Genomic DNA, 25,754 nt, shown 5'->3' with positions numbered 1-25,754 from the left:
AAATGAAACACCACAGAAAAAGTATGGTCCAAGGCAAGTACGCCCTCGCTCTGGCAAAACTCATCTGCAATGTCATTTTCCCACGTTGGCAGATCATTGGCTGCAGAGACACTAGGGAGTGTCTGGTGGTGGGACAGACAGCAATTCCCTGCAAAGAGCACAGCAAGTGAGCCCGAGGTTCCCAAACCAGCCATCCATCACCACATTTGCTGAGTCCACTCCAGGCATGGCAGAGCTTTGCAGGAAAGAGCTCAGGCTTGCTGTAAATTAGGGCCATGGAGGAATTTAAAATTCTGGAGTAGACTGAGATTAGCTCAAGTTGCAAAACCCAGCCTTGGATTTTAGTCAGACTCCGAATTCATGGGGAGAGAACATCCTGAGCAGGGCTTTGAGTCAGACAAGGCTCCATTTCACTGCCCACACACAGGTGTCTAACATCATTTGAGATGATCTAAGGACCCCAGCTGGCCCTCATATTACCCTCCAGAGGAAATGTGTCTGTAGTAGGCTCTTTGTCTTATTTGCTAGCCCCATATGAACTTCTCAGATATCCTGGGGCAAACAGCTGTGGATGGGCAGCTGAATCAAGTCCTTTGCATAGTATTCAACTAATAAATTAAAACATCTAAATTTAAAGTCTATTTGTATGTCTCTCCATACATCTGTGTTTAGGCACTTGAATTATATCCTTAGGTTGTTGCTTTGTATCTAGGTCCTTTTATTAGTTCTGTCAACCTCAACTTTATAATCTATGCCAGGGTACACTCCTTCTCTATGGCAGCAATGCAACTTTGGATCTCAGATTCAGTGGACATTTGACAAGCTTTCTAAGCTGAGCAGTATGGCTATACAAGTTTCCTTGTCTTTGTTCTCTCCTGAGCAATTACCTAGGTATGTACCGTGAGATATCTAGATCTAGCAGCCACCTAAGTTTGATGTGTAGTGTCCCCTTAGAGCAGGGGTGATCCTAAGGTGATGAAGATGTGCCCCTTGTGAGGCCCCCAGGAGGAAGAAGTCCTCTAGAAGGTCTAGTTATTACTGAATGCCATGACCTCTCAACCAATGCCCTGGCATGTGAGTCTTATTTTCCAGCCCATGACGGACAGAGAAGAAGGAAAATCAGAGATATTTCCCTGCAAAGGCTGAATTTGCTGCAGTCCTAAATCTGAGCCACCAGTGCTTTTTGTTCTCAAGTCTTTGAGTCTTTTCCTGCAACTGCACCTCTTTGTTATTGCAGCTCATGCAGCCCTTCACTGCTTTGCTGATATATATCATCTCCATCCCATCATTACACAATTCTGTGGTCTCAAAATTTTCTTTCTTCATAATGCTTCTTGCTCCTAAGAGGAGCTGACAAAGGGACTGTGTCTGTGATGGAGACAAATCCCAAATAGGACACCAAACTCACATGGCTCCATCGACAAAAAGCTTCTGCTGGAACCCACTGCACAAACTAATTATCTTCCCGCCCCTCCCTACTGCCCTCTAGCAAAATAAGCTAATCAAGGAAGAAGGTTGTTATCCAAATGCATTTACCACACGCCTGCATCTTACAGTCACAGTGCCCAGTGCTGTCCCCGAGTTGCCTCAGGCAGCCATGGCCAGGGAGATAATCAACCTGTGAAGGGCACAGCTCAGTCCTGCACTGCTAGTTAGACCAGAGACACAAAAGCACTCCCAAGAGGGACAAAATGTCACGTCAGAAACGGAAGGCCATTGACCCTGGTGGATGCAAAATGTGCAGGTACAGCAGTGGGCTGGCTCTCTGGGACTGGTGATTGACTGTTCTGCTAAAAGGCATGGGGCCGATTCAGAGTAGTTTGCTCTATGTCATCACCCATTGGTAGCGAGATGGGATTCCCAAGAGCCTCAATTACATTCAGGGCTTTATTCCCATCAAAAGGCATGCTTCTTGTCCCAAGAACTTCCTCTTGCTTTCTGGACTAAGAGCCCTTATCTCATTTCAAAAGGCCATTGGAAAGCTGTCAAATTTGGGGCTCTTTCCTCCGTACCAAAGGAGAGCCAATGCCCAGGTGTGAAATGATGGGTACTTTAGCTATACCTCAGCAGACAGATTAAAGATGATTTAGACTCAATGTAGAATACTTAATGGGCCAATGTCACTCCACAGAGCCCCCCTGCTGTCCACTTCCCTCTGTGCAAAGGCTAAAATGCCATCTCCAGTTTCAGTAACTACCTGAGAAGAAGTGGGAATCATTCTGTGCCAAGACCAATTGTGGGAAGATGACTCCACTTTCCCTTGCTATCAGATGGAGAGCTTCACAGGCCATGTGTATTGCTGTCTGATCATCAGCTGTGACCTGAGAAGACTCAAATTAAGCCCTCTTTAGAAACAAGGCACCTGGACAGCTGGTTCACTTCTAGCTTTGCCACCACTGACTGACAGTGCTAACACTGCAAGTTAACTACATGGAGACTTTCAAATCAAAAGAAAGATTTCAAACTTCATAAACATATATATATATGCTTTCAGACTCTCTCTATATATATATCTCTACGCATATATTTATATATACATGAATCATTTGTGTTTTTCTGTCCATAATGGACCTGATAGCTCTTATTCTACCCTAAAGCCTCCCACTGCAATGAGAAATGCCCCCAAATACCTCAAACACACAAGAGCATCTGAACACAGCAATAACAGTTGCTCTGAGCTTCCCCTCTGATGGGGAAGTACCAGTCCACCTGGCTAAGAGCTTCCAAGACGATGTAGGATTTGAGTTGGAGACCATTTGCTGCTCATGTGTCTGATTCATTCTTAAGAAGATTGGGACAACTGACACGCATCTCTCTAGAGGGTCTCCCTGGTCTTTGAAGGCACTGAGGGCTGACCCACTGCAAGATAACACTGAGGCAGGAGAGACTACAGAAAGATTCTCCTATAAAGAAAAGATCCCAATCACAATTGTCCAGATGTTTTCATCATGACCAACAAATGCAAAATTTTATTTTTACCGCAAAATTGTTATTATCATAATTTATTGCAACTTCTTTTTTTTCAATTTTGGCATCTGCAAATTGCTACTGCTCTGAAGGGATTCCAGTTTGCACTTTGGGACAAAACAGCATAGAGAGCACAAAACAAGTATAGCTCAGGACTTGATTTCTTGCAGTAGAAGCTGAAGGTCCATAGGACCTCCCAGGCTTTTGCAGGAATAAGTAAATCCCACTCTTTCAACTATCTATCGGAGCTCAGAGTGATACAGTATTCTCCAAAAATGAGCTGGCCCAGGTGGGTCCCTCAGCCTGATCCATACTGTCCTTCCCAGTGCCCCTTCCCCATTCCAAATCTGAGACATCCTCCTTCACCTACAGAAGTGGAGGAAAAGACTGGAAAGAGAGAGAGGAGGGGAAGGGAGAAATAAAGAGACAGCCTCAGCCTGAAAGACAGTCTCAATCTTTCATCAGACAAGAAGTCAAGCAAGCAAAAGATCCGTCAAAAAAGGTCTTATTGCAGAATCCGTAGACAGCTTAGGTTACTCGAGACTCTCTAGTGGTTTAGAAGACTTTGACCAAGAAAGTTAAAGCCAGGGACGATCAATGAGACTCTGCAAGCACCATCGCATCAGGTTACCTGCTGAGACGAGACAGCAGGAGCTGCACTTTGTTCCATTTTTATTTTTTTCTCCTGGTCTGGCAATCAGTCTGAGGAGAGATAACAAATCCCTCCCACACACACACCATACTAGTCTCTCACTCCCCAGGAAACAACTTGTTTAAGTGCTGTTTCCCTTCATATTGTGTTAGAAATGGGTATTTTAACTTCTGCATGCAACCATATGGTAGGTAGGGAAGAGAGAGAAAGTAGGAGGCAGGAGAGAGCAACTACCCAAATACCCCAGAATACATGGTGTCCCCCCCCCCCCCCAGAAAAGCCTTCATATGGCTTCTCTGCTGTCTCATAAATGCCATCTCCTCTGCCACAAATTTACGGATAATCTGTGGCCAAGTCAACCTGAGAAACTGTGGATAACAGATCTTGACCATTCCCTGACCAAAGGGGTCCTGAAGGATGGTTGGAGCTGCTGGAAGAGCCTCAAAGGACATGTGCAGCCCCTCACAGACAAGTAGAGGAGAGCAGATCCAACATCCTGATTCTGCTCTCTCCATGGCAGGACTGGGAAGGGATGGAAAGGAAGAGAGCCTTCTTTCCCTGCTCTGCAAATATCAGTTCCTCCAAACCAAAAGCGTTTGTTGAAGGTTTGCTTAGCCAAGTCTCCAGGGTGGGTAAAGACTTCTGAGGGAGTGAAGGGAGGGAAGAAACAGCAGATGTACAAATGTTTCATTTTAATGTGTTTGAAGAAAAAAAAAAACTAAAGCAAGTTATGCTTCATGTTAGAATGACTTTTTATTTTGAAATTTTAAGCAGTTTGCTAAAAGCTAAAAGAGAATTCCCAAGTAAGAACTACTGTGGTCTAAATGAATCATTCTGGAATTACTAAACTGCAGCATCTATGTTAACCCTTTTTGAAATGATTTTAAAGGACACGTTCATATTAAAAAAAAAATTGTCCCATTTCGTATCATAAATCCTCCCTGAAATGGGGATAATTTTCCTCTGTGGTTGTAGCTAATGACCTCATGGTCAATGAATTGCCCTAACAGCAGGAGCAGATCACTGACCAGAAGGAGGCAGCCAAAATGATGGCGACTGAGGTAGGTCTCCTCTGCACCCGGTGAGGTCAGTACAACTCCCCTTTACGAAGCATTGCCTGCCCCTTTAGGGGATGCTGCTGTTCTTATGCTCCAAATATCCTTTCTGCAGGCAGCTGGGGTGTCCAGCACAACCCCAAGACTTTCATTCCCCCCAGTAGCTCCCGGATCAAGCCCACGACATTGCTGTGACCTTGTGATTGGCCTTGCAGCTCCAGCTGCCTTCTCTCCCAGGCACCGAATGTCTCCATGCCAGCTATTAGCTTTTCAGACTGATTCCTCCCCCCCGGCTCCCACCCCAGCCCCTGGCCCTCCCTGGAGACACATGCAGCAACCGAGCACCACAATTTTTCAATTTACACCAACTAAATGATTCATCGCAGCCTAAAGAGGCCTGAACGCAGCCCAGGAGGGGAGCTGAGCTATAGCAGGAAAGAGGAGGGGGGACAAAGATCGGGACTAGAGATACGGCAATGAAAAGCTCCAGTAACCTGCTCTGTAGCGGCTCTCCACTTCTCCTAGCAGGAGCCAACCAACCCCCCCTCCTTTCTTCTGCAGCTGTCTGTGGGTCTGTCTGCCTCTTTCTCTCTCAGTGGAATCGAGTTTCTCGATGTAAAGTTAGGACACCGGAGCCACGGAAATCGATTCCCGAGTCCGGGCACGCCGCCCCTCGTACAGACAGTCCAGCTCAGCCACGAGACGCTGGATGCAAAGCCGTCCCCAGACACACTAACTCCTAACCCTCTTGTGTGGCGGGAGGTTGGGATAGCTCAAAAATGGGGGCTTGGGGAGAAGGGCCAGTGTCAGACCTTAATTCATGAATCCCAATATAACAGTGACCAACATGGTAGAGACAAAAAGGCAAATACTGTAGCCACCAGGAAGATATCTGGAGCTTTCACCTGTTTTGCAGCCTACCAGTGTCCCTTTTGATGGTTTCTACTGGAGAGGAAAGATGTGAGCTATGCTCACAGGAGATCTGGATTCCAGTCCCACTCTTGCAGGTCAGGTATTAGACAGTCCATCTGCACCCTCTGGCCTTCCTTAAAACAGCTGCTACTACTACAGCATGGCTGGATTCAGCTGTGCACCATAAAGCCATTGAGATTGCTCACCAAGAGGGGAGAGAGAAAGTTTAGCACTCAGGAGAAAGTGTTATGACACATTTTCCTTGAGATTTTTGTGCAGGAGTTACTGACAATGCATTGAATTCAAGGAAAAGTTTGTTAATGCATATTAAGGGATTCTGATGTCTAATGGCAATAAGGACCTGGGCATTATGGCACTGTTACCCTGGATATTCTGCATAGCCAAATGCTACCAAATGGGATCCAATTGGCCCTTCAGCTTTCATGGCTATCTTGGAGGATGAAGAAACTGAGACCTAGAGAAGAATACGTGGGGCTGCACTGAAGTCTCCTTCCAAACTAGGACTGGAAGCCAGATTTCCTGACTTCAGTGAAAAGCAGGAGAAATGGAAAGACTTTGGAGTGGGATTTTACAACATTTACTTTCCATCTGCTTCAAAAATCCACAGTGAATTAATTCTATTGGTCCTGGGTACATAAATAAGAGTAATTTCTGGTTTACAGATGAGGAAACAGAAGTTAAGAGACCAGAAGGGAGAGGACCTGGATATCTTACTGTCCCTCAGATCTGGACTGTGAGGCCTGACTTTCCTGGAAGAAGAGAGTGAGCATGGGATCCTTGTTCTAGTCAAGACAGCTTGTCACCAGCCATCACGTATCTTTCACTATTTCACAATGAGCTGCCGGGTAATTTGCAGTTGTCTCTGCCCCTTACCCCTCCTTTGGGGGTTTTATTGCTGTGTATATTGCTTGCTTGTTGCCACACACCCTGGACAGCAGGAGATGAAATATCTAGAACTGTTGTGGGTCAATCAACAGCCAACACCATGCTTGCCTATTCTTTCATACAGTATGTACTACCCCCTTACTAACAGCAAAACATACAGTGCTCTGTGGGATGGATACAGGATAAAATAAGATGGAAGCATATCAGAGCTATGTTTCAAATGAAAATATCCTCAGGTCAGCAGGGCTGAGGATGAAAGCTACATAGGTTCATGCCTACAAGACCAAAGTTCAGACTTGGTTTGCCAAGGATCGCTTGAACAATTCCAGATCTACAATTAAGTAGACTGTTACGGTATTGTTTGAGGTTCACACAATCTAAAGAGCTTCCACCTGTGCAAAAGGGTTGGGATATGGAACAGGTTTGTTCCCCATTCTGTTCCAGAAAGGAAAAGTACCAACAGGGATTATTACAACTGGATCATTGTCTCCACAGGGACAAATTGCAACAAATCAGGAAGAATTTCAGAGGTGATCTCAGTGGGAGAAGACAGACACAATGCAATAGCGTGGTCCATCAGAATAACCATCTGTCTCCGTCAAGCACACTGAGACTTGGAGTGACAGCACTCTGTAGAGCCACACTCAGCTGGAGATGGTTAGACATATCCTATGCACTTTCCAGCTACTGTTTCTGCTAAGAGGTTCTCAGCAAATGAGGTCATCCTGCCACTCTTAGCCAGGAGCTCAGCCAACCTGACACCTCCCTCTCTACAGCTTTGACTGAGGGCTCTCTGCAGGAGGCGATCACTGGCAGTGAGGGCTGCAAGAAGGAAACTTCAAAAGGAAAGCCACCATTAAAATGCCAGGACCAGATAAAGGCAGCATGCTAATCTCCCAGTTCTGACGACATCTCTACTGCAGCTCCTAGAGAGTTATTGGATAAGGTAATATAGTACAGCAGGACTCCATCAGGACCACTTCTCTGGTGGGATAAGGTCCCCTCTTGGTCTATTATACAGAAAATCAAGGGTGTAGATACAGTCAGCTTTGCTCAGCATCCTGACCAGATAAGTCAAATGAGCAATGCCAGCACAGCTGAGTTGACCCAGAGAGGACTAACACTCATCTTCAGGATTAAAACCTTCCTATAGTGAGGTAACAGGTCATAAGGTACCCTTGGAATATACCTTGGGTTGGATCTTCTGGTGTTTAAAGGAGCTGGGTGCTGATCCTCCTCAAAGGGCAATGGAAACCAAGATAAGTATGAAAGAGGAGAGATTCAGACCTGCAGTAGAAAGCTGTGGTTGTTGAGATATTTCTCTGAGCTTGGCTTTATTCAAGGTGACTTAACCAATGCAAACAAGGAGATATTTGTCCCCTGAAGAGGAATGGCAGGAGGGTTTGATTCAAAGCACATTAGAGTGGATACATGTTCTCTTGCTGAAGTCAACAGACTGTGGATCAGGTGCTTTAGGAGATCTGACAAGTCTCTACTACTCTTCTCTTTCCTTCTTGTCAAAAAAATGCTTTTTGAGACATCCATTTACAGCTTACCATGTGTTAGAGCTGCTGGTGAGGGAACTTTGCTGGGAGAAAAGCAGGGCTGGGATAATGACAAACACTGTCAGGTACTTACGTGTTGTGAAGAACACACCATCCACAGTGAGGGTCACCTGAGCCCAAGCACTCACTGCAGGTCTCGTACTGGCTACACGACTCCACAGGCACCTGGGTGAGCTGGAGAAGGAAAAGAGAGAAGCTGTCAGGCTTTCTACACAGCTCTGCAATCACCCTAATGACTTAGTGGAGGTATCATCCCCCCTACTTTATCCCCTGGTGACTGTCCTCCCACAGGGGATATTCCTGCAGAGTTTAGGAGGCCGGGAGCAGAGGGAGTGCAGTGGGGTGTACTCTGAATAAAGCTGCAGATTTCTGCAGAGTGCAACCTGATGTAACCCTGTGACCTCCCCCTCTTTCCCAAACTCTCTGATGCACTTCATTGTCAGGCTGTCTCACTCGCACAGTTTTAGGAGGATTCAGCAAAACACCCTGCCTGCCTAGAGATCACTGCTCCATAAAGCCCAAACAGTTATGAACTAGCCCAGTTTCAGTTCCCATCTAAGACTCAAACGGGAATGGCTGCAGCAAGCCCTTAACACAGACATCTCCTTCATGTCTCCTGAAGGCCTGTAGCAACCAGCTGCCCTGTGTGATCGTCTGCCGTAGGTGTGACTCGCTGTTTCTCAGCATTCCCCTATGTTCTGGTTACTGATTGCATCACTTTCCGGCTCCCTGGAGGAGACAAGGTCTCATCGTGTCTTTGTGTCCTGTTGCCACTGGTCCCAGGGGAGCGATGTCTCTACATCCCATTGCCCATGTGCCTTTCCAACCACAAGTGCTTCCATCCCCAGAGGAGGTGCTCCAACAACAAAAGGGATGAGGGTACCAGCCCAAGTACTGAATCAGCTTGCTGTCATCCTGACTTTGCAGCATTAGAAGCGGATCTGAAACACCCATCTATTGCTAAAAAAATACATTTTACTATATTTCTTTTTATTTTTCTTTCTTTCTAATTAAAGCATTTCAGTCAGAGATTGCAGAGACAGAAGGAATTGCTTTGCCTGACCTCCTGTCTCATGGACCAGAGCCTTTTGATTCCTATTGTAAGCCTCTTACTTCTTTTGAAGCCAAACAGACAGTTTGGTCCAATGACCTGGTAGTCTCTTTTCCACTGAAAAAGCTTCAGAGATATTCTATAATATACAGCCAATTGCCAGTGCCTTCACCCCAGCTCATGTCAGCAGGGAGAATTTATGCCTTCAAATGATATAGTGTAGTATTATCCTGATGAAACACTACTGAGATCTGCCAGCTATAAACTGCAGAACAGTTACTAGTGACAGATGACAAGAGAATACACCTGGATCTTAGTGACAATCTTTTGCTTGGTGCAACATTCAGGAGGGTTTGAACTGCAAAGTGACTGATTAGGATCCATTCTGATTGTGTCCGCAAATGAAACAGGAGCAGATTTTTTTTAAAATATATATGTGTAAAGAAAGAAGGCTGGCGAAGGGAAGGAAGAGGAAGTAAGAAGAATCACAAGCAAAATTCCACAGTATTTATGAAGATCTTTTCTGTTTTGTATCAGCAATTGACTTCCTAGCCCCTAGAGAGACATCCCACATGGTAGTAGGTAGTCTATGCAAAAACATTTAAAATCTGTATTTTTATTTGTAGCAGTTAGCACTAGCTTTAGCGAATTTAAATACAATTATGATGAGATCAGTTTATTCGTTGTATCATTGCCTGTGTTAAGTATCCCAGAGAAACAAACCATGGCTGCCGAAAGCTTTTAAGGACAAAGGAAAAACGTCAAAAAAAAAAAAAAAAAAAAAAAAAAAAAGAAGAAGAAGAAGATGAAGATAAAGGAAGCCGGAAACTTTTGTTCAATGAACTTTCTCGAATTTAATCTGCAGTCATGATCATAAGAACTTACTCAGGGCAGACCACAGAGTAATGAAAATGAGAAGATCAAAATAGGGCTCAGGTTATGCAAACTTCTGTAAATATCAAGGACTTCCAAAATTAAGACCACATGGGCATGAATGCAATTATTCTACCATCCTTAGTCATCAGAGCAAGAAGTCATCAGAGTAACAGCTCATCAAATCTAAACTTTGGTATACTTCAGGATTTCACCCATTCGGACTTATATTGAATCCAATAGTCACTGTTTCTTTGCAATCCAGTTTCCAGAAAGACACACATTTTCAACATAAAGACATCAAAAGATGGAGACTCTATCAATTCTTATGTTGGTCTTTTCCACCTGTTAGTTCTACCTGGGAAAAATGTATTATGAATTATTTCTCCTTGGTCACATCTAGCTTGACTATGTCTCCACTGTGAACATAACAGTACTTGTAGAAGCATTACATAAGTCGTGTCTGAAAGACTATAGATCTGCCCCTCCTTAATCCAGATGCAATCGGTTGTGTAATCTCCGTTTTGCAAGTAAAACTTGTGAACACAGCTAGGACTGGCTATGAAGTTCCTATCCAAACTACCGTTGATTTAACATAGAGTGCTGCTCCATTTTTCCTCATTATCTGGAGATCTACATTCTTCTGAATCTCGGGTTCTGAGCTAGTTTACATCTGTCTCACAGAACTGAACCTAGGTTAGGAGGTTTGGATCAGAACTTGTGCTATACTGACATCTAAAGATGTTGGGTTTTAGTGGTCTAAGTCAAAATCTACTTGTGGCTATGATGTATGAATAAGAAAGAAGTCCTAGAGCACTGAGATTTCCGATTTCTTTGCAAACTGTTATGAAAACAACAAAAAAGAAATGACAAAAAGAAAAAAAGTTCTCTCTATAGTTGGTCACTATTATTATTATTATTATTACTATATTAGCCATCAAATGGTATCTTATCTCTTCTCAGAGGCAGGAGGAACCCTACTGGGAATCCAGATCCTCCTCTTTACAGACATATTTTCTTTTCAATGTACTTAGGCTGCTCTGTTCCTATAGAATATAGTTTTTACATTGTTTAGGAACATGCCTTGTCTATGCCTCTGCCCCAAAGATACACAGCTACGCAACCTTACACCAAGCCCTGTCCCATATCCTACTAAGATCTCCAGAGCAGTTGGCATCCTGTGTCACCATTCACACTGCCAAGTGCTATTCCTCTATATGAGACCTTTTATGAGTTCACCTTAAGTAGTTATATTGTGATATTAATTAAAGTTGTACCATGCTGATAAATGTCTTGGGCTGTAGTGTCAGACCTTCTAATTAATAAAGGAAGAAACTACAGAAAACAAAGGAGCTGTGACTGAAAAGAAAGCCACCTAGAGGTCGTCAGCTGAAAAGAAAAAGATCAAGCAAATAAGACACATTAGAGCTCTTATTTTTCCTTTGGAATATAAGCTGTAATTAATTCAGCTCCACTTTGCAAGTCGAAAATTTTGAGAACTGTGCATGCCCCCTGGGAGCAGTCAGCTTTTTATGCTGCCCCTAAAGTATCTGAAAAAGAAAAGTCCATGCAACCTCCCAATTACAGTGCCTTGTCATTACGATGAAGGGACGAGACAGCGCCGAAGGTTGAATCTCTATTGTAGACTAGTCTGTGATTACTCCTTCCACCCATCTTCCATCCTTGGAAAGGCTACCAAACCTTTCAAGATCATTTCTCAAACTCACTGAGGCTCCTTACCACTCTTTTTTTTACCTGGGTAGAACTTTGACAGCATTTTGCAGAATACCTGAACAAAGCCTCAGGAGACAGAGGATTAAAAAAGGCAAGATGTTCTCCATTTTGGGGCACTACCAGACAGGTTAGAGCCATTTACATTCCTACAGAACTCGGAGCTTAGCTGGTATTTTAGCTCACTAAAGCAGCATATTGATATAAGAAGAGACTGCTGTTGTTTTGAGAGCTTGCAACGGAAAGAGATGAGGCATCTATCCCCATTTTACCAATGTGGCCTAAAGTAGAAAATGAGGGCTCATCCAGTTCAAGTAGATGTTATTTAAATGCTTTTGAGGACATGGATCTAAGACAGTTGAACAAGCTTTTTCAAGAAGTCCAGCAAAGAGCTGATTCTTGAACAGTAATTCATTAAACCCAAGACATTTAGTCTCCAGGCTCTCTGACATGAAGAGAAGGTTCCTGCAGGTCCTTGTCCATGTGTCTGCTGGACAGCTAGAAGCTACTGTGCTTCCACTTCTTTCTCCATAGCAGACCGGAAGGGCAAGAGGCTTCATCTCCAGGGCAGCACTTGCAGAGCAGCCAGCCTGCCACAAGGTTTCCCAGATTTTAAAAGATCTGGAAGCCTCACCACGAGCACCTTCTTTAAAAAGGAGAAACTGAAGGGTTGGGATCTGTAGCTGGCAAAGTCAAGTTCCCCAGACCTGTGTCTCTCAGGCAGCTTCACCATCCAGATCGTGCCCAGTTCACAGCTATCCAGAGTGAGATGCAATCCCAGAGCCAGGGTCAGACAACTGTGGTAAGTGAAACTAATGTCCTTGTCAAGGGCAGCAAGAAACTGATGAGCTCCTTCAGCTGCCTTAGCTGCTCTAGGACTTGAAAAGATATTTCATTTTATCAGCACATGTATTCAAAGGTCCCCGAAGAAATATTTCATGAGTTTCCAGCTTACAAGGACTTTTTGAAAAATCTGACAAAATCTCCAAACTGCGATACAGTTCAGAGCTCACCTGCTACATACGACTTCAGGGTTTTTCTCACGCCACCACAGCCGTCTTCACCTCTGATCTAATCTCAATTCCAAACTGCATGTTCTTCAGCAGTGTAACTCCAAGCCTCACTTCTATTCTCTATTTCTAGTATGAACGAGTTACACAAAGTCATTTAACACAAAATGATTGAGGTTTTGAATCTGATAGACAGTAACAGCTAATCATGTTAGAAATTTGGCTCCTGCTTCTGCCATTATATATTCACAAAAGCTCCTGCTATGTGCTCAGTCATAATTTTCTGGCTCCCATTTTTGACTTTTTTATTTCAATATACATTACTTTTTTCCCTTAAACTGCCAACATTCTGGTAAAAACGTGAATCATTGCTCAATCTCTGCTGTTATAATTGGATGTTAATACAGCAGCGGGATTTATTCAGTCTGATGGACTAAGTTAATTTAAATGTACAAAAAGGCATCTTAAGTAGCCAATTTCCTTCCCAGCAGTCAAAAGATACATTTCCAAAACACTGAACAGTGACTCTGTCAAGCCATGTGGGTTCTGTGAATGCTGCTATCTTTCAAGACTCAGTCAGCCCTGAAAAACTGCAGGAAGATTAAGAGAGGAGCTTATTTGATTTCAAAGCCTGAATAGAGTATTCATGATAATACAGTTTATTAAATGGGGTAGGACAAAAAGCACCTAAGAGACCGCTGGTGGAACCAGATTCTGTACCCTTAACAGAGCCAGTGAGGATATTCAGTCCAGTGGTTAGTCCAGTTTAGCCCATACGAGGATGCTAACTCTAATTTGGCCTGATTCATGGGCAAAGTGACCATGGATTCCTCTGTCTTTGACCATGGATTCCTCTATCTTGTTTGAGCTCCTGTACCTCAGCCACCTCACCCGAAAACTCTGCAAAAAAACAGGAACATTGCAAAAGAAAAGTCTAGAGAGCTGAATCATATCTTGCACCAGCAAACAGATGTCACTTGCACCCAAGTGGCTTTAAAGTTAGTGGGATGGATGATGCTTCTGTGGGGCCAGAGATGAGGATCTGAGTTTGATTCCAGTAAATAAATCCTCAGTCCTGTTGGGACAGGGAATAATGCTATTTCTCATCAGACACCCCCATCCTCTTCCACTTTCTTATAGTGTTCTTCCCAGTCAATCCATTCTTACACACTTGGAAAAATTGAGACTTTAATTAAGGAGAGTTAATTGGAAGCAGCAGTAGCTGTCAAGGACAAATGACACCATAATTAAAGTAGGGGTCAATACCTCACTTCACGGCAGGGTAAATTACCTATCCAAACACATTTGTTCACAAAGCACTTCCTACCTATGACTGCGTCTGTGCTGCTTCTCCTCCCCTCTCCTTCACTGCCTCGATCTCTCCTGCGTGTCTTTGGTGAGAAAATTCCCTACAGCACTGCCAGAGCCGCCCGCCAGCAACAACCATGGGCTGTGCACATGGACAGAGATAAAGGCAAAAGCAAGACAAAATAAAGAAACATTTGGTGCCCATGGTCTCTGTGCCTATAGCAAAGAAGCCTTTGGGGTATTGCTGAGAGACTTCAGTTCCCATCAGCAGCTCTCACAACGAGCTCTCTGTTGGTGCTCTTACAGTAGTGCTGTTTTCTTTACAATCCTTGCACTGTAATTCTTCTCCCTATGTTTTCCTTGACAGGACCCTGCTTTAGAGTAGGCCCAGAAAGCCACACTGGTAATCTTGTATGTGGAGCATGTTGAGCTTTGGTAAAGCTTCTTTTCCGGTCCATCAAGACCGCACATCCTGCAGTTTGCAGGGAACAGCTCTGGCATTAGAGCTATGCAGAACAGGAGTCTGTCTCTCACCAAATCTATGTCTGCAGTATCAAAGTCTAAGCTAGAAACCCAGGCTTCTAGCTTACAAGGAGAGAGCAGACTCTTCACATGTCAGGCTTCATCTGCTCTGCTCTAGAGGTCTTCCCTGGGATGAGATAAATTGCACCTTTGATGTACCCATGTCTTTCCATTGAATTTAAAGCCGTCTGGACAACCAGGCAAGACGGAGATGTTTGCAACATACACAGCTAACACTAGATGAGTCAAATCCCACATCAATGACATACTTAACTCTCTGCTCTTCCTCTAATCTGCTTACCACTGTAAACAAACCCCAGAAGTGATAAGTTCTCCCCTCTTCCTGATTATAGCTCGGGAATAACCAATCACAGTACAAAATGCATTTTCTTTAATCACCAGAATACTGATAAGGAAATCCACTGTGTTGCATAGCTAGAAAAGTGTTCCAAGAACTCAGAAGACCTCATGTTATGACTCTGGCTCTGTCTGAACAAGTGCCCTTCACCATCTGCTCTGTAAATACAGTCCACATGCTTTGCTGAGTCCAAGCTCATTCGTGGTCTCTGTTTGGGATTTATTTACAAGGGAAGACACACTAAGAAAACAAAGATAATTTCAATTCTTCTATCAGAAACCTGGCCGCTTTCTGGATTCCCTCCTCACAGCTACTCAGTTCACACTATGTATTGTCCCTTCTTGAAGGAATTCTACCACACCATAATTATGCTTCTACCCAAAGCATCAGTGCTTGAGGACAAGTTATGGACATGCCATCCTGCTGTGATATAACCAACAACCTGGAAATTGAAGATCATGAGTACAGAGGTTTCAGTGTCTAATCTCATTCAACATTCCTCTGAATTCACTCTAGTTTTTCTTTACCAAGGATGTCAAATATTTCCTCATATGGGATAGCAACACTCCATACCACAGGCATAGAGATGTATTCTCTGCACAAAGCAGCAAGTTCAGTGGGAAACCTTGTCCTTTGTGAAGAGAAGCACACTTCACCAGTTCAGAGGTGTGGAGGCAGTGCCAGGTGATTTTATCCAACCTTGATGAAACAGCCATCTCCTTTCTCAACCTGTAAGCCATTAGCCTTGGCCAAGTCACTGTCTCTGTATTGTTCAATCTGTGTTTCTCGTGCCAGACAGAGGTAGATTCCCTCTGCCTTGTTTACTACTAAATCTTTATCCCATAGTCAAGTATTTCAGTTTTTAAATTGTAAAGAAAACGAGGTTTAGCTCAATGTTTGTGCTCAAAAGCCTTCAAAACAGGGAGCCTCATGTCACAATTAATGCAGAGCCAGCCCTGCCTTAATAAGAGCTGGTTCCTATGTGGTTACTGAAGCATGCCTGCTGAGCAAGGGACAGATCGTTACCTAGGCTCTATAAAAACTATATATAGATTTAATTGGGACCTGTAATGGAATTCATATCATGGCACTGGACTTTTGCAAAGTCCAGCACCACTTGAAGGCTCTTGGTGCAGACATGGACAGCTAAAACATACAGGGAAAGGTTAGTAGTTATTGATAATGAAGATAACCACTTTCCAGGTAACCTTGTTCCACTATCTTTTGAGATATGTCCTTTTCTTCTGTGCCCATTGACCCTATCCTATCACCACTCCAGATCCCATCTTTGTACCCTTATCTATTCCCTGGGTTAAGATGTTTTCTTCCCAGTGTTTTCTGTATCTTTGCCTCATCTCTCTTCCCAGTCACCAAAACTCTGTCCTGGATTTCCAACCCTACCACGTGACGATCCCAGTGGTTCATGTATCATGTTGGTCTAATTACCTTGTGTGGAGTTGTGCTACCCCTACAAGTGCTATCAAGCAACAGAGGGCATGACAAATAGATACTTGAAAATTCTCTGTTTCTTCCGTTGTGATCATGCTTGAAATCCCTTATAATAGTAAATAAAAACAACAGTACTGGTTCAGATCAAAGCTCTGTCTATCCCAGTTCCTTCCTTTCAAATCTAGCCTTATGACACTAAGGAAAATATAAGAAGAGCAGGAGTACATCTGTCCCCAGTAGTTACTAAGCCTCTACTTATTTTCATTCAGGGGAATTTCTGAGCCTTATATGTTAGTCTTGTCTAATAATCTTCAACAGATCTTTATTCAAAGTAATTTTCCAGTTTTCTATTTCAATCACATGCAGCTTTTGCACCCACAGTATGCTTTGGCATGGAGTTTCACAGATCCAGAACCCAATGTTTGAAGGAACCAATTCCTTTGGTTTGTTCTGAACTTGATTCTTACCAGTTTAATTTCCTGTTGTGTAAGCCTTGTATTTGAAGAGGTGGCAAACTGTTGCTTCCTATCCATCCCTTCCAGGCCATTCATAATTTCACAGACCTCCAACATATACCCCAAGTCACTTGTCTCTGGGCTGAAGAGCTATTGCTTATTCAGTCATTCCCCAAATGGAAATCGTTCTTTACTTCTGGTTGTCCTTGTTGCCCTTCTTCTTTGACCAGTTATTTACCCTTGCAAGCCAAGGTACTGGACAAAAAGAAAAAGCTCTTTAATGGTCTCGGTCATCTTTTTATAGCCCTCTCTACCTTTCTCCTCTCTGGATTCTCAGGTAATGACCACATGATCAAAAACTATTAAGTGACTGCCTTTAGCAAGTTGCCAGCTTCGGGTTGTGGCACGTGACCGTCCACATCCTTCATGCTCATCCCAGATGCAAAGGAAAACAAATTAGCTTAAACTGTGATTAAGATGGCTTCATCAGAGATTCATCTGATGGTAGGTAACTCACAGAGTTGTTTTTAACAGTGTGAGCATACAGTGGTGCTGAGGTTCACTCAGCTCCCCAGAGGACACACTTCTCCTTACCATGAAAAGAGGTGTTTGTGCTGTTCCCAGATACCCTCACACACACACCCTTCAGTCTCTCTCTTTTCATCACTGCCTTCTGTCCTTTTATGAGTCATTTTCCATGCTGTAACATCCAATCTGAGCCGACACAAGCTCAGCAGCCTGCCACAGACAGCATCAATTGAAGTGATAGCATCAATTGAAGAGCTGTGAGGTCACGGTGGTTAATCTGCAAACCAAAAGCTTCAGATCTCAGACAGGCAGAGCCAGCAAATGATAAAATGTGCTTACAATTCACCCTGGGCTGCAGCAAACGTACACCAGCCAAGCTTGAGAGACACAAATGTGTGACTCTATTCAGTGCAATTACAGTAACTCTGCCTCTGTGGAGCACTCACCACTGACAGCTTTAACGAGTGGTTCAGTCAAGAATTAACCAAGATCCAGGGAGAAAATGTGAATCAGGCTCTTCCCAAGCTATCAAATGCTTGTTTCAGTTTGTTAAATGAGAGAAAAACAGACAGAAGTTTTGATGCTCAGTTGAAGCCTGTGAGAGCTCAGTGCACCCTCAAGGCTTGGATGGTTATTGCCAAAAGACAGCTACCCAGCAGAGATGTGGCCAACTATTTTGGGGTACATCTATTTACACTCAAATATCTCTCATTTGCTTTAGCAAGGAATAAGTGTGGGGGAAAAAAAGGTCCTAGCAAAAACCCAGCTCACTTTTTGCACCATTTTACTTAGAGGTGAGCTTGAGATGAAAAGTTCGATGTGGGGTTGTTGCATCCTAGCCCCCTGTGCCCATATTTCAACAGACTGACTACATACCTTAGAGCTACAACTGCTACACATGTTTTCACAGCTTTCTCAGACATTTGTCTTGCCAAAAATCAATGTTCAAGAACATTTGAATCAGGGATTGTGTAAGTGCATAGGGTTAAGGTCAGAAGGGACCGTTAGATCATTTGTTCTCAACTCCTGTACATCACAGGCCACTACATTTCACCCATCTACCCTGTACTGAACCAAATAATCTGTGTTTAGCTAAAGCATGTCATCTAGAAAGACCCCCCATTTTGATTTGAAGATAGTAAGAAATGGAGAATTCTCCATTTCATGGGCAGTTTATTCCAGTAGTTAATTACTCACATCAAAAAGCTTGTACATGATATACTTCTGAATTTATCATACTTCAGCTTCCAACCACTGATTCTTATTCTGTTTTTCTTCTCACAGAATCACAGAATGGCCGAGGTTGGAAGGGACCTCAGGAGATCATCTAGTGCACCCCCTTGCTCAGGCAGGGTCACCTAAAGCATGTTAGAAAGGTTCACGTCCAGGAGGGTTTTGAATATCTCCAGAGAAGAATATTCCACAGCCTGTCTGGGCAACCTGTTCCCTAGGTTGAAGAGCCCTCTAAGCCTGCTATTTTCACCCTGTGAGGGTATTTAGATGCTCTAATTGAGTCATTTCTTGATTTTTTTTTTTTATGATAAATTAGTAGACTGATCGTCTTTCAGTTTCACTGAGGAAACCATACCTTCTTGCTCCCCGTAAGTCATTTTTTGTGGCTCCTCTGTGTTTCCTTTCCTACTCTTAAGTGTTTTTTTCACAAAAGGAGACTCTAGTGCTGAATGCATAGTGTCAGCACTACTCTCATCAGTCACAGGATGAGAAGTCACTTGCCTGCTTCCTGCACTCCTCCAAGGAGTATCAGACTATTTCTGCCATGTCCTAGAATAGGAGGATATATCCTGTGCAAGGATACAAGGAACAGACTGCTTATCTGTTTCAGTCACTGCTTTCTAGGGCACGTTCCCCACTCTCCAGCCTGACCTACATTCCTTCTTACTAGCAGAGGACTTTGGATTTGTTTTGTTTGAGGAAGCTGAAGTCTTCATCATAATTAACACTGAGCCAATCATCACACCACCAAACATTTTATCTGCAGGATCTAGTATCAACTTCCTCCTCATTCATGAAAATTTTCAAAAGCTTTGGGCTCAGTACTGATTCCTGGAAAATGCTACCAGGAAAACCCTCAGGCTCTTTGAGAGATGCAAAGAATTAAACAATCTCAGAGAGATCTTTTTGCTATTTTTAGCTTCTTTTTATTTATTTGTTTGTTTATTTTAACAGCGACGTCCTGTAGTGTTGCCTCAAGCCCAGTAAAGAAAAGTAAAGACAGGGCATAGACACAATGTAATTTTAATATTTCCTTAAAGAATGAATCACTTTCATCCTCAAAGAATAAAAAAGTCTTATTTTCCATAAAAATATGCTACCAGTTTGCCATTTGGCTCAATTTAAGGGTAAGTAGCAGAAGCTTCGGACTTATCCAAGGCCAGTTTTCCTATCCATCATGCACAAATTTTAATAATTCACCTAAATTATGAGCATAATCCCCAGAATATCCACTAAAGGCCAGTCTCAGGTGGACTAAGATTCTCAGGAAGGGTGTTGCCCTCTTCAATAAATGGTAGTCATATACATTACTAAATTGCCTCAGTGAATAGTCTGAAATTGGAGAGGATCAGCTTCAAAAACCTGTGGAGCTGTTAAGAGACACAGTTCCTGAGGTGGAGATAACCCTGGGAATGACAAATTGCCCTGTGACTACGAGCACAACAGCATTAGAGCTGCTGGCTTTGCAGGCATCTGAAAGCATGTGTGGGGTATCTGTCCTCCTGACTCCTAGTCATAACCCTGAATTTAGGCTTTTACATGAATCCCTAAGCTGTTGAGATAGCATGTAATTGAAAGGTGCTTGATTTCTCCAATCATTTTCTCTTTTCTTTGTGTTCTTGCAATATCTTCACATTTTTCTTTAGCTAAGCTGAAGGCTGATACTCCTACTGTACGTTCCTTTTATGGAAAAACATACACGGCATTCCCAGATTTCTTGAGAGGAAAAACAGCTGACAGGAGGATCCATACAGAAACAGAACTTTTGTTACTGTAGATACTTGAATCAAATCTGATTCAAGGCCTTCAATGCTTGCTGGCACCACTTTGGTAGCGCATGAAACAGATCTTATTTCAGCTTCTCGCTGCCAGGCATTCACCTCGCAAAAGCAGCTCCTGAGTAGGGCAGGCTGAGGATCAGGACTGGGGGAGTTGGACACCTCTCACATGAACGATGCCAGCTGGCTTGTGCATAAGCCGTAGAGACCCAAGAGACACCATAGAGCCTGTGCCAAATCTGTCCAGGTGGTTTCCAAAATGACATCTTGAAATAAAATGGGATTAACACACTGGGGCATCTTAAAGGCTCCCTCCACATCTCAGATCAAAGCCGCACTAATGCCGTGTCTCTTATTACACCTGCCTCCCTTACAAAAATGCCTTACAAAAGCCTCCAATCTGATTTGGCCTCAGGAATTTGCTCGGGTGCATTTCACAGGCTTTCCCAGTGCACACTAGCTTCTGCAAAACAATAAAATAAAATAAAACCCTCTTGTCCCCAGGCATAATGAAGAAGGGAGGCTTGTTTGGCACACAATACAAGGGGAAAGAAATGACACCAAGGAGCAGGGCCAGGTGCATAAACAGCCCGTTTTGAAACATTAGTGGTGACATAAAGCTGGGTAGACCTGAGCTCCTTCCTACCACCCTGCAAAGGTGCTCAACTTCTGCCTTCCCCCGTGAGTATCCAGGATGTTGCAGTCTCCCACGCTCCAGGAGAAGTCCCAGCACCTCCTGCCAGATACCATCTCTGCAGCAATGCCTTCCTTGAGTAATGCTCATGTCTGTTGGCAGGACTTCGTTGACTTTCACAAGCCCTTTCATGCAGGTCTTGACTGGAGGAGTTAGTAGCTTCAACGGATTTGGAGCCTCCTTGCTTGACTTCCCCTGTCAGTGAGGGACCTCCTCAGTGCTACCCTCTGTTCTTCCTTTTTTGGAGCTAATATAGGTATGTGTCACTTCACAACCGTGTCAGGTCTCTCCCCTGGGGACCTCAGAGCTGCTTGCCAAGGAGAGGGGAAAGAAAAAGCCTCAGAGATTGGAAGAAACTCATAAACAGTACTGAAGTGACTATCCCAAGGTCGAACACACTTATGCATGAAAAGATGCACTGATTCATTTAAGCAGCCTAGCTAACATCTCTAAATTCTGCTGTGGCCACACTTCTTTTAGCTGAAGAAAGGGTTAACCCTTCTCAGCTTAGCTTAAGAAAGAGTTAACCTTCCTTACCTTGGCTAAAGAAAGGGTTAACCCTCCAGAGCCTAGATCAGCCAGAGCAAAGTGAACCTGAGGAGGCCTATATATCCTCTCCTGAGGTCAATGCACTGGATACTGCCTCATCTCAGCCAGGACAGGATCATTACACCAAGAGGAAAGAAAAGGTCCATGGATCAAGACCGAGGTATCATCCTTCCTGCAGCAGGCTCCCGCTCGCAGGCGTGCAGGCGTGCTCAGAGGCATGCACGCATGCACACCCTGGCAGCCAGCTAATGGCATTTGCAAATACGGGCAGATTTCTGCACTGCAAAAAGTGGCTGTGGGGAACATTATTTTTTACTGGATTCCATTTCACACCAGTGAACTGTATAACTAAAGCTTTCCTTAGTCTTTTGCAGATCTGTGGTGTCTGTCTGTCTGGTTCCTACTTATCCACGTGCATGCAGCATGGCTGTAATAATGTGCATCCTGGAGGAACAATATCACCTCTGTTTCTCAAGAACTGCATTCCATTTCTTCCAGAAATTGCAGTTCCAGCTCCAGGTTTATTAGCCAAACAGTAGGTATTAAGACAAACCCTCACATGCACAATCAGGAGAGCGGTTTTTCTCAGCATTTACAGAGAGTAGGAGATTAGAAACATAGTAAAACTAAAGGACAGCTAAAGATTTGTTTCAAATCTCACCAAAATAATAGGTGAGGGGAAGAGTTTTGTTCAGTTCTCTGAGATTTTACCTGAGGAGAGCTGTATGTTTCCTGCTTTAGCTTCTTGAGTTATAACATCATGTTTTTGGTTTGTGTTTCAGAAAAACGCGGAAGTTTATGTTCCTGTTTCTTTTTCTTGTCCAAAGGAGACATGAATTTTATAGATACCCATCTTGAGAGGAGTGAAGTAGTCAGCATGGATTCACCAAGGGGAAATCATGCTTAACCAATCTGATAGCCTGGCTGGATAGATGAGGGGAGAGCACTCAACGTTGTCAAACCCTACTTGGATGCGATACTGTGCACCTTGATTTAAGTGACCCTGCTTGAGCAGGGCGGTTGAACTAGATGATCTCCAGAGGACCCTTCTGGCCTCAACCATTCTGTGATTCTGTGAAAAGCGATATTTTGTAGTTATTGTAATTCCTAGATCTTGCACAGCCATTTCTCTTGGCTCAGCATCTCCAAATAGCCCTCCTTATTTGGAGATCTTATTTATACCTTTGGAGACAGGAATCATTTGCAAATGAGGGGAGCACAGCTGGCTAGGACCACAGCTCAAGTCCGTCCCTGGCCAGAGACTCATCTGTAATATTTATTCTCCATTTTATTTCATCCAGTGTCTCTGGGAGGGACACCATCCATGACTATTTCTCTTCATTGCTTATGAAGGGAGGCTTGTGTGACTATACAGGAGGTGGGATGAATCTGTAGCACTTTTTTTTTTTCTTTTTTGCATGCATAGTAAAGGTTATAGCATATCTGCAACTCACAGGAATATTGTGAAGCTCTGGGACTAGGGGGATTGCCTAGTTCTAATGGTGGATATTTAGAAAGGCATGAGCTGAATCCCTGGAAACATTTAGCTCAGACAGTTTGTTTTCCTAAAAGATATGCGGTATTGCTGAGCTTGGACTCAAAGCAGACATCTCCCTGAGGACTTCCCATGACCTGAGTTATGCAGATCACATTAGACAATCATGCTGGTCTCTTTTGGCCTTAAATTCTATGAATTTATAAGCAGTTGCCAAATAGTTTCAATGATAATTGTCAGCTTGTGCTGAAAAGAGCTTAGTTAGTCATATAGACTTTAAGTGAAGTGCAAACTTTTTTATTATTATTATTATTGAAGATGGATTTCATCTTGCTCAGCTTTAAATGACATTTTCTCTATCAAGATTTAGATTTCAGAAGATAAGTTGCCTGACCCAGTGACCAGGCCCATCACAGGGCTGCTACTGTAATTGCCATATTTGCAAGACAAGTAAGAATTGCCATTTTTAGATTAGCCATAGAGAAAGCAGAGATAAAGTTTATCATCAGCCTAGAAGTATTTTGTATTCTGCTGATGCATGAATGTTCCAGCAATTACTTGTGCTAGGGTCTCCTTTTCCACATTACTTATTTTTCCTGAGGTTTTATATTGGAGGTTTTGCAGACTCTTGACAGCGTAATTTTTTAAAACAACTCACAGAGAAATGACCGTTCCAGCACCCTCAAAAGTTAGTGAGTCTGGATTCACTGCTATCTAGCAGTGAGTTGCAGATCCAGAGCATCTGTGGTATTGACAACATGAGGAAAGAGGAAGATGTTTATTAGTGGCTTAAGAGGGATTTTAACATGTTGAGATTAACTAATTGAATTCTCATCTGTTTAGACAAGGTAGCATAGCTTCGAGAGTGCCCTTGTTCCTCTCCTATTTGTTTGTCCCAATGTCTTGGAGAGATGCCTTGAAAAGCAGTGATATTTGTACCACTCTACAGAAGTGAAAGGTTATGCAAAAAAAGTCCGAGTCAACAAGGTTCAAATAAAGAGCCCTAAATATTGTCATAAAGGCAATTATAAAAAGGTATTCTGTATTTAAATGCCAGGTACTGTCAATAATACGATTACTGGTAACTCTTAATACTAGAATTAGTAGTATTAGAAGTATTAACTTAATACTTCTGCTAAATTCCTAGATTTGACTTCAGAATAGCCCATTTAAATTAACCAAATTTATTTTTGAATGAGAAATTAAATTGGCTCAACATTTTTCCCTCAGCGTTTGTTTTCTGCAGAAATCTTCATCTTGCCATAAAAAATATGAAGAATTAATTTTCTGTTGAGACTAGTATGTCTGATTTACTGGTGTGATCTCAGTAAAATTCCAGTTCGACCGAGTATTTAGCCATAGTTTAGTATAAGCTTCTATGTTTCCTTGAATTTGTTTGTGCTTCTTCTTATTTTTTGTATAATTTGTCATGCAAAAGCTGATGCATGGCCCTTCTGGAAAGGCATAGCATGGAGACCAGTTAGTCAACCTGGAAACTGGACAAAGTCCTTCTAATATGATTGCATGACTGCCATAAAATGACAACTAAATAGAGATCTATCTAGCTTTTAAAAATACTAACCTTTTGTTGACATTGCTATTTATCAGAGGTTCTGTTCTTTTAATGGTGAGATGGATTCAGCAAAAAGCAGACCTAAGGCCATCATCTACTTCGTCACCACACAGATAGGAAGCAAACGCCCAGGGGTGCTGTTAGATATAAGAACTCACTAAGAAGCCGCTTTGACAAATAATGGAAATCAGAGAATGAGTTGGAAGTTTTGTTTGTGTAGATGAACTTCCTTGATTACTCAGGAATTGATGAACTTGATCAAACCAAATATCCACCCTTCTCTGTCTCCTGTTTCTGCTGTTGCAAGAACCAGATGTTTCAGGACAGGTGCAAGTGTTCTGCAAAGGGTAAATATGGAGTAAGCTGCTCCAATGTTAAGTCTCTCCATGTTCTTTAAAACCTAGGCTTACGACCTGAAGAAGTGCAGATGAGATCTCTTCTAGACTTCCAGGTTACTTTTGTTTTAAACTTTTTTAAAAATTAAAAAAAAATGCTTAGAGTCTCAAGAAAAGCTCTGAAACTTGTTTTTTTTCTCTCTACCTTTTCTTGCAAACGCATCTTCAGAAGTTGCTGTGTTCCTTACAAAAGCTTAAGGGGAGGTGGGAGAGGGAAGCAAATCACCTTATTCATTACCCTGGTGAAATTGTCCCCTGGAGAGTCACTGCCAGTGCTCACTCCAAGGACTGGACTGTGCAAGCAGTGGTTGGGGCTGGCTGGGAGCAGGCAACAGGACAAACTTTGGTGGAGAAATGCTGATTCTCTGAATTCTACTCATTGAACACTGGCAGATTGCAAGGAGATGTGATCAAGTTCAGCATACCAGAGATGGAGTAGAAATTTTGCAGTAATTTGTGAGTTGTGCTCCAAACTTAAAAGTGCTAAGCTTTGGAAGTGCTGAGATTTGGAGCAGAAATAATAGTCTTTCCCAAAAAGACCTTTCCCTAGAAAAGAGCTAAAAGGCCTGGTGTTGCACTCAAGGCACCTCCAGTGGCAGTTCAGCTGTGATAGGTGTGGAGGTAGGGTTTGTGCAAAAAATCAGGCCTGAAGCATTAAAGATGAGGGTCTGAGAGAGACTAGTCTTACATAGTTG

The 25,754-nt window shown here is 43.1% G+C and overlaps 1 protein-coding gene across 4 annotated transcripts in view; it reads right to left on the bottom strand.

The window, feature by feature from the left end:
- PLXNA4 (plexin A4) overlaps nt 1–25,754 on the bottom strand; it is a 466,810-nt gene that overhangs the window by 157,271 nt on the left and 283,785 nt on the right. For all 4 annotated transcript variants that reach the window (XM_062580398.1, XM_062580360.1, XM_062580368.1 and 1 more), the window contains exon 5: nt 8,131–8,231. In XM_062580398.1, coding sequence (XP_062436382.1) covers nt 8,131–8,231 — 101 coding nt within the window. The remainder of the gene's footprint in view (nt 1–8,130; nt 8,232–25,754) is intronic.

Source organism: Rhea pennata, chromosome 1 (genome assembly GCF_028389875.1).
Source record: "Rhea pennata isolate bPtePen1 chromosome 1, bPtePen1.pri, whole genome shotgun sequence".
Classification (NCBI taxonomy): Eukaryota; Metazoa; Chordata; class Aves; order Rheiformes; family Rheidae; genus Rhea; species Rhea pennata.
Note: the sequence above shows the minus strand (reverse complement) of the source record. Positions and strands in the feature narration are given on the sequence as shown.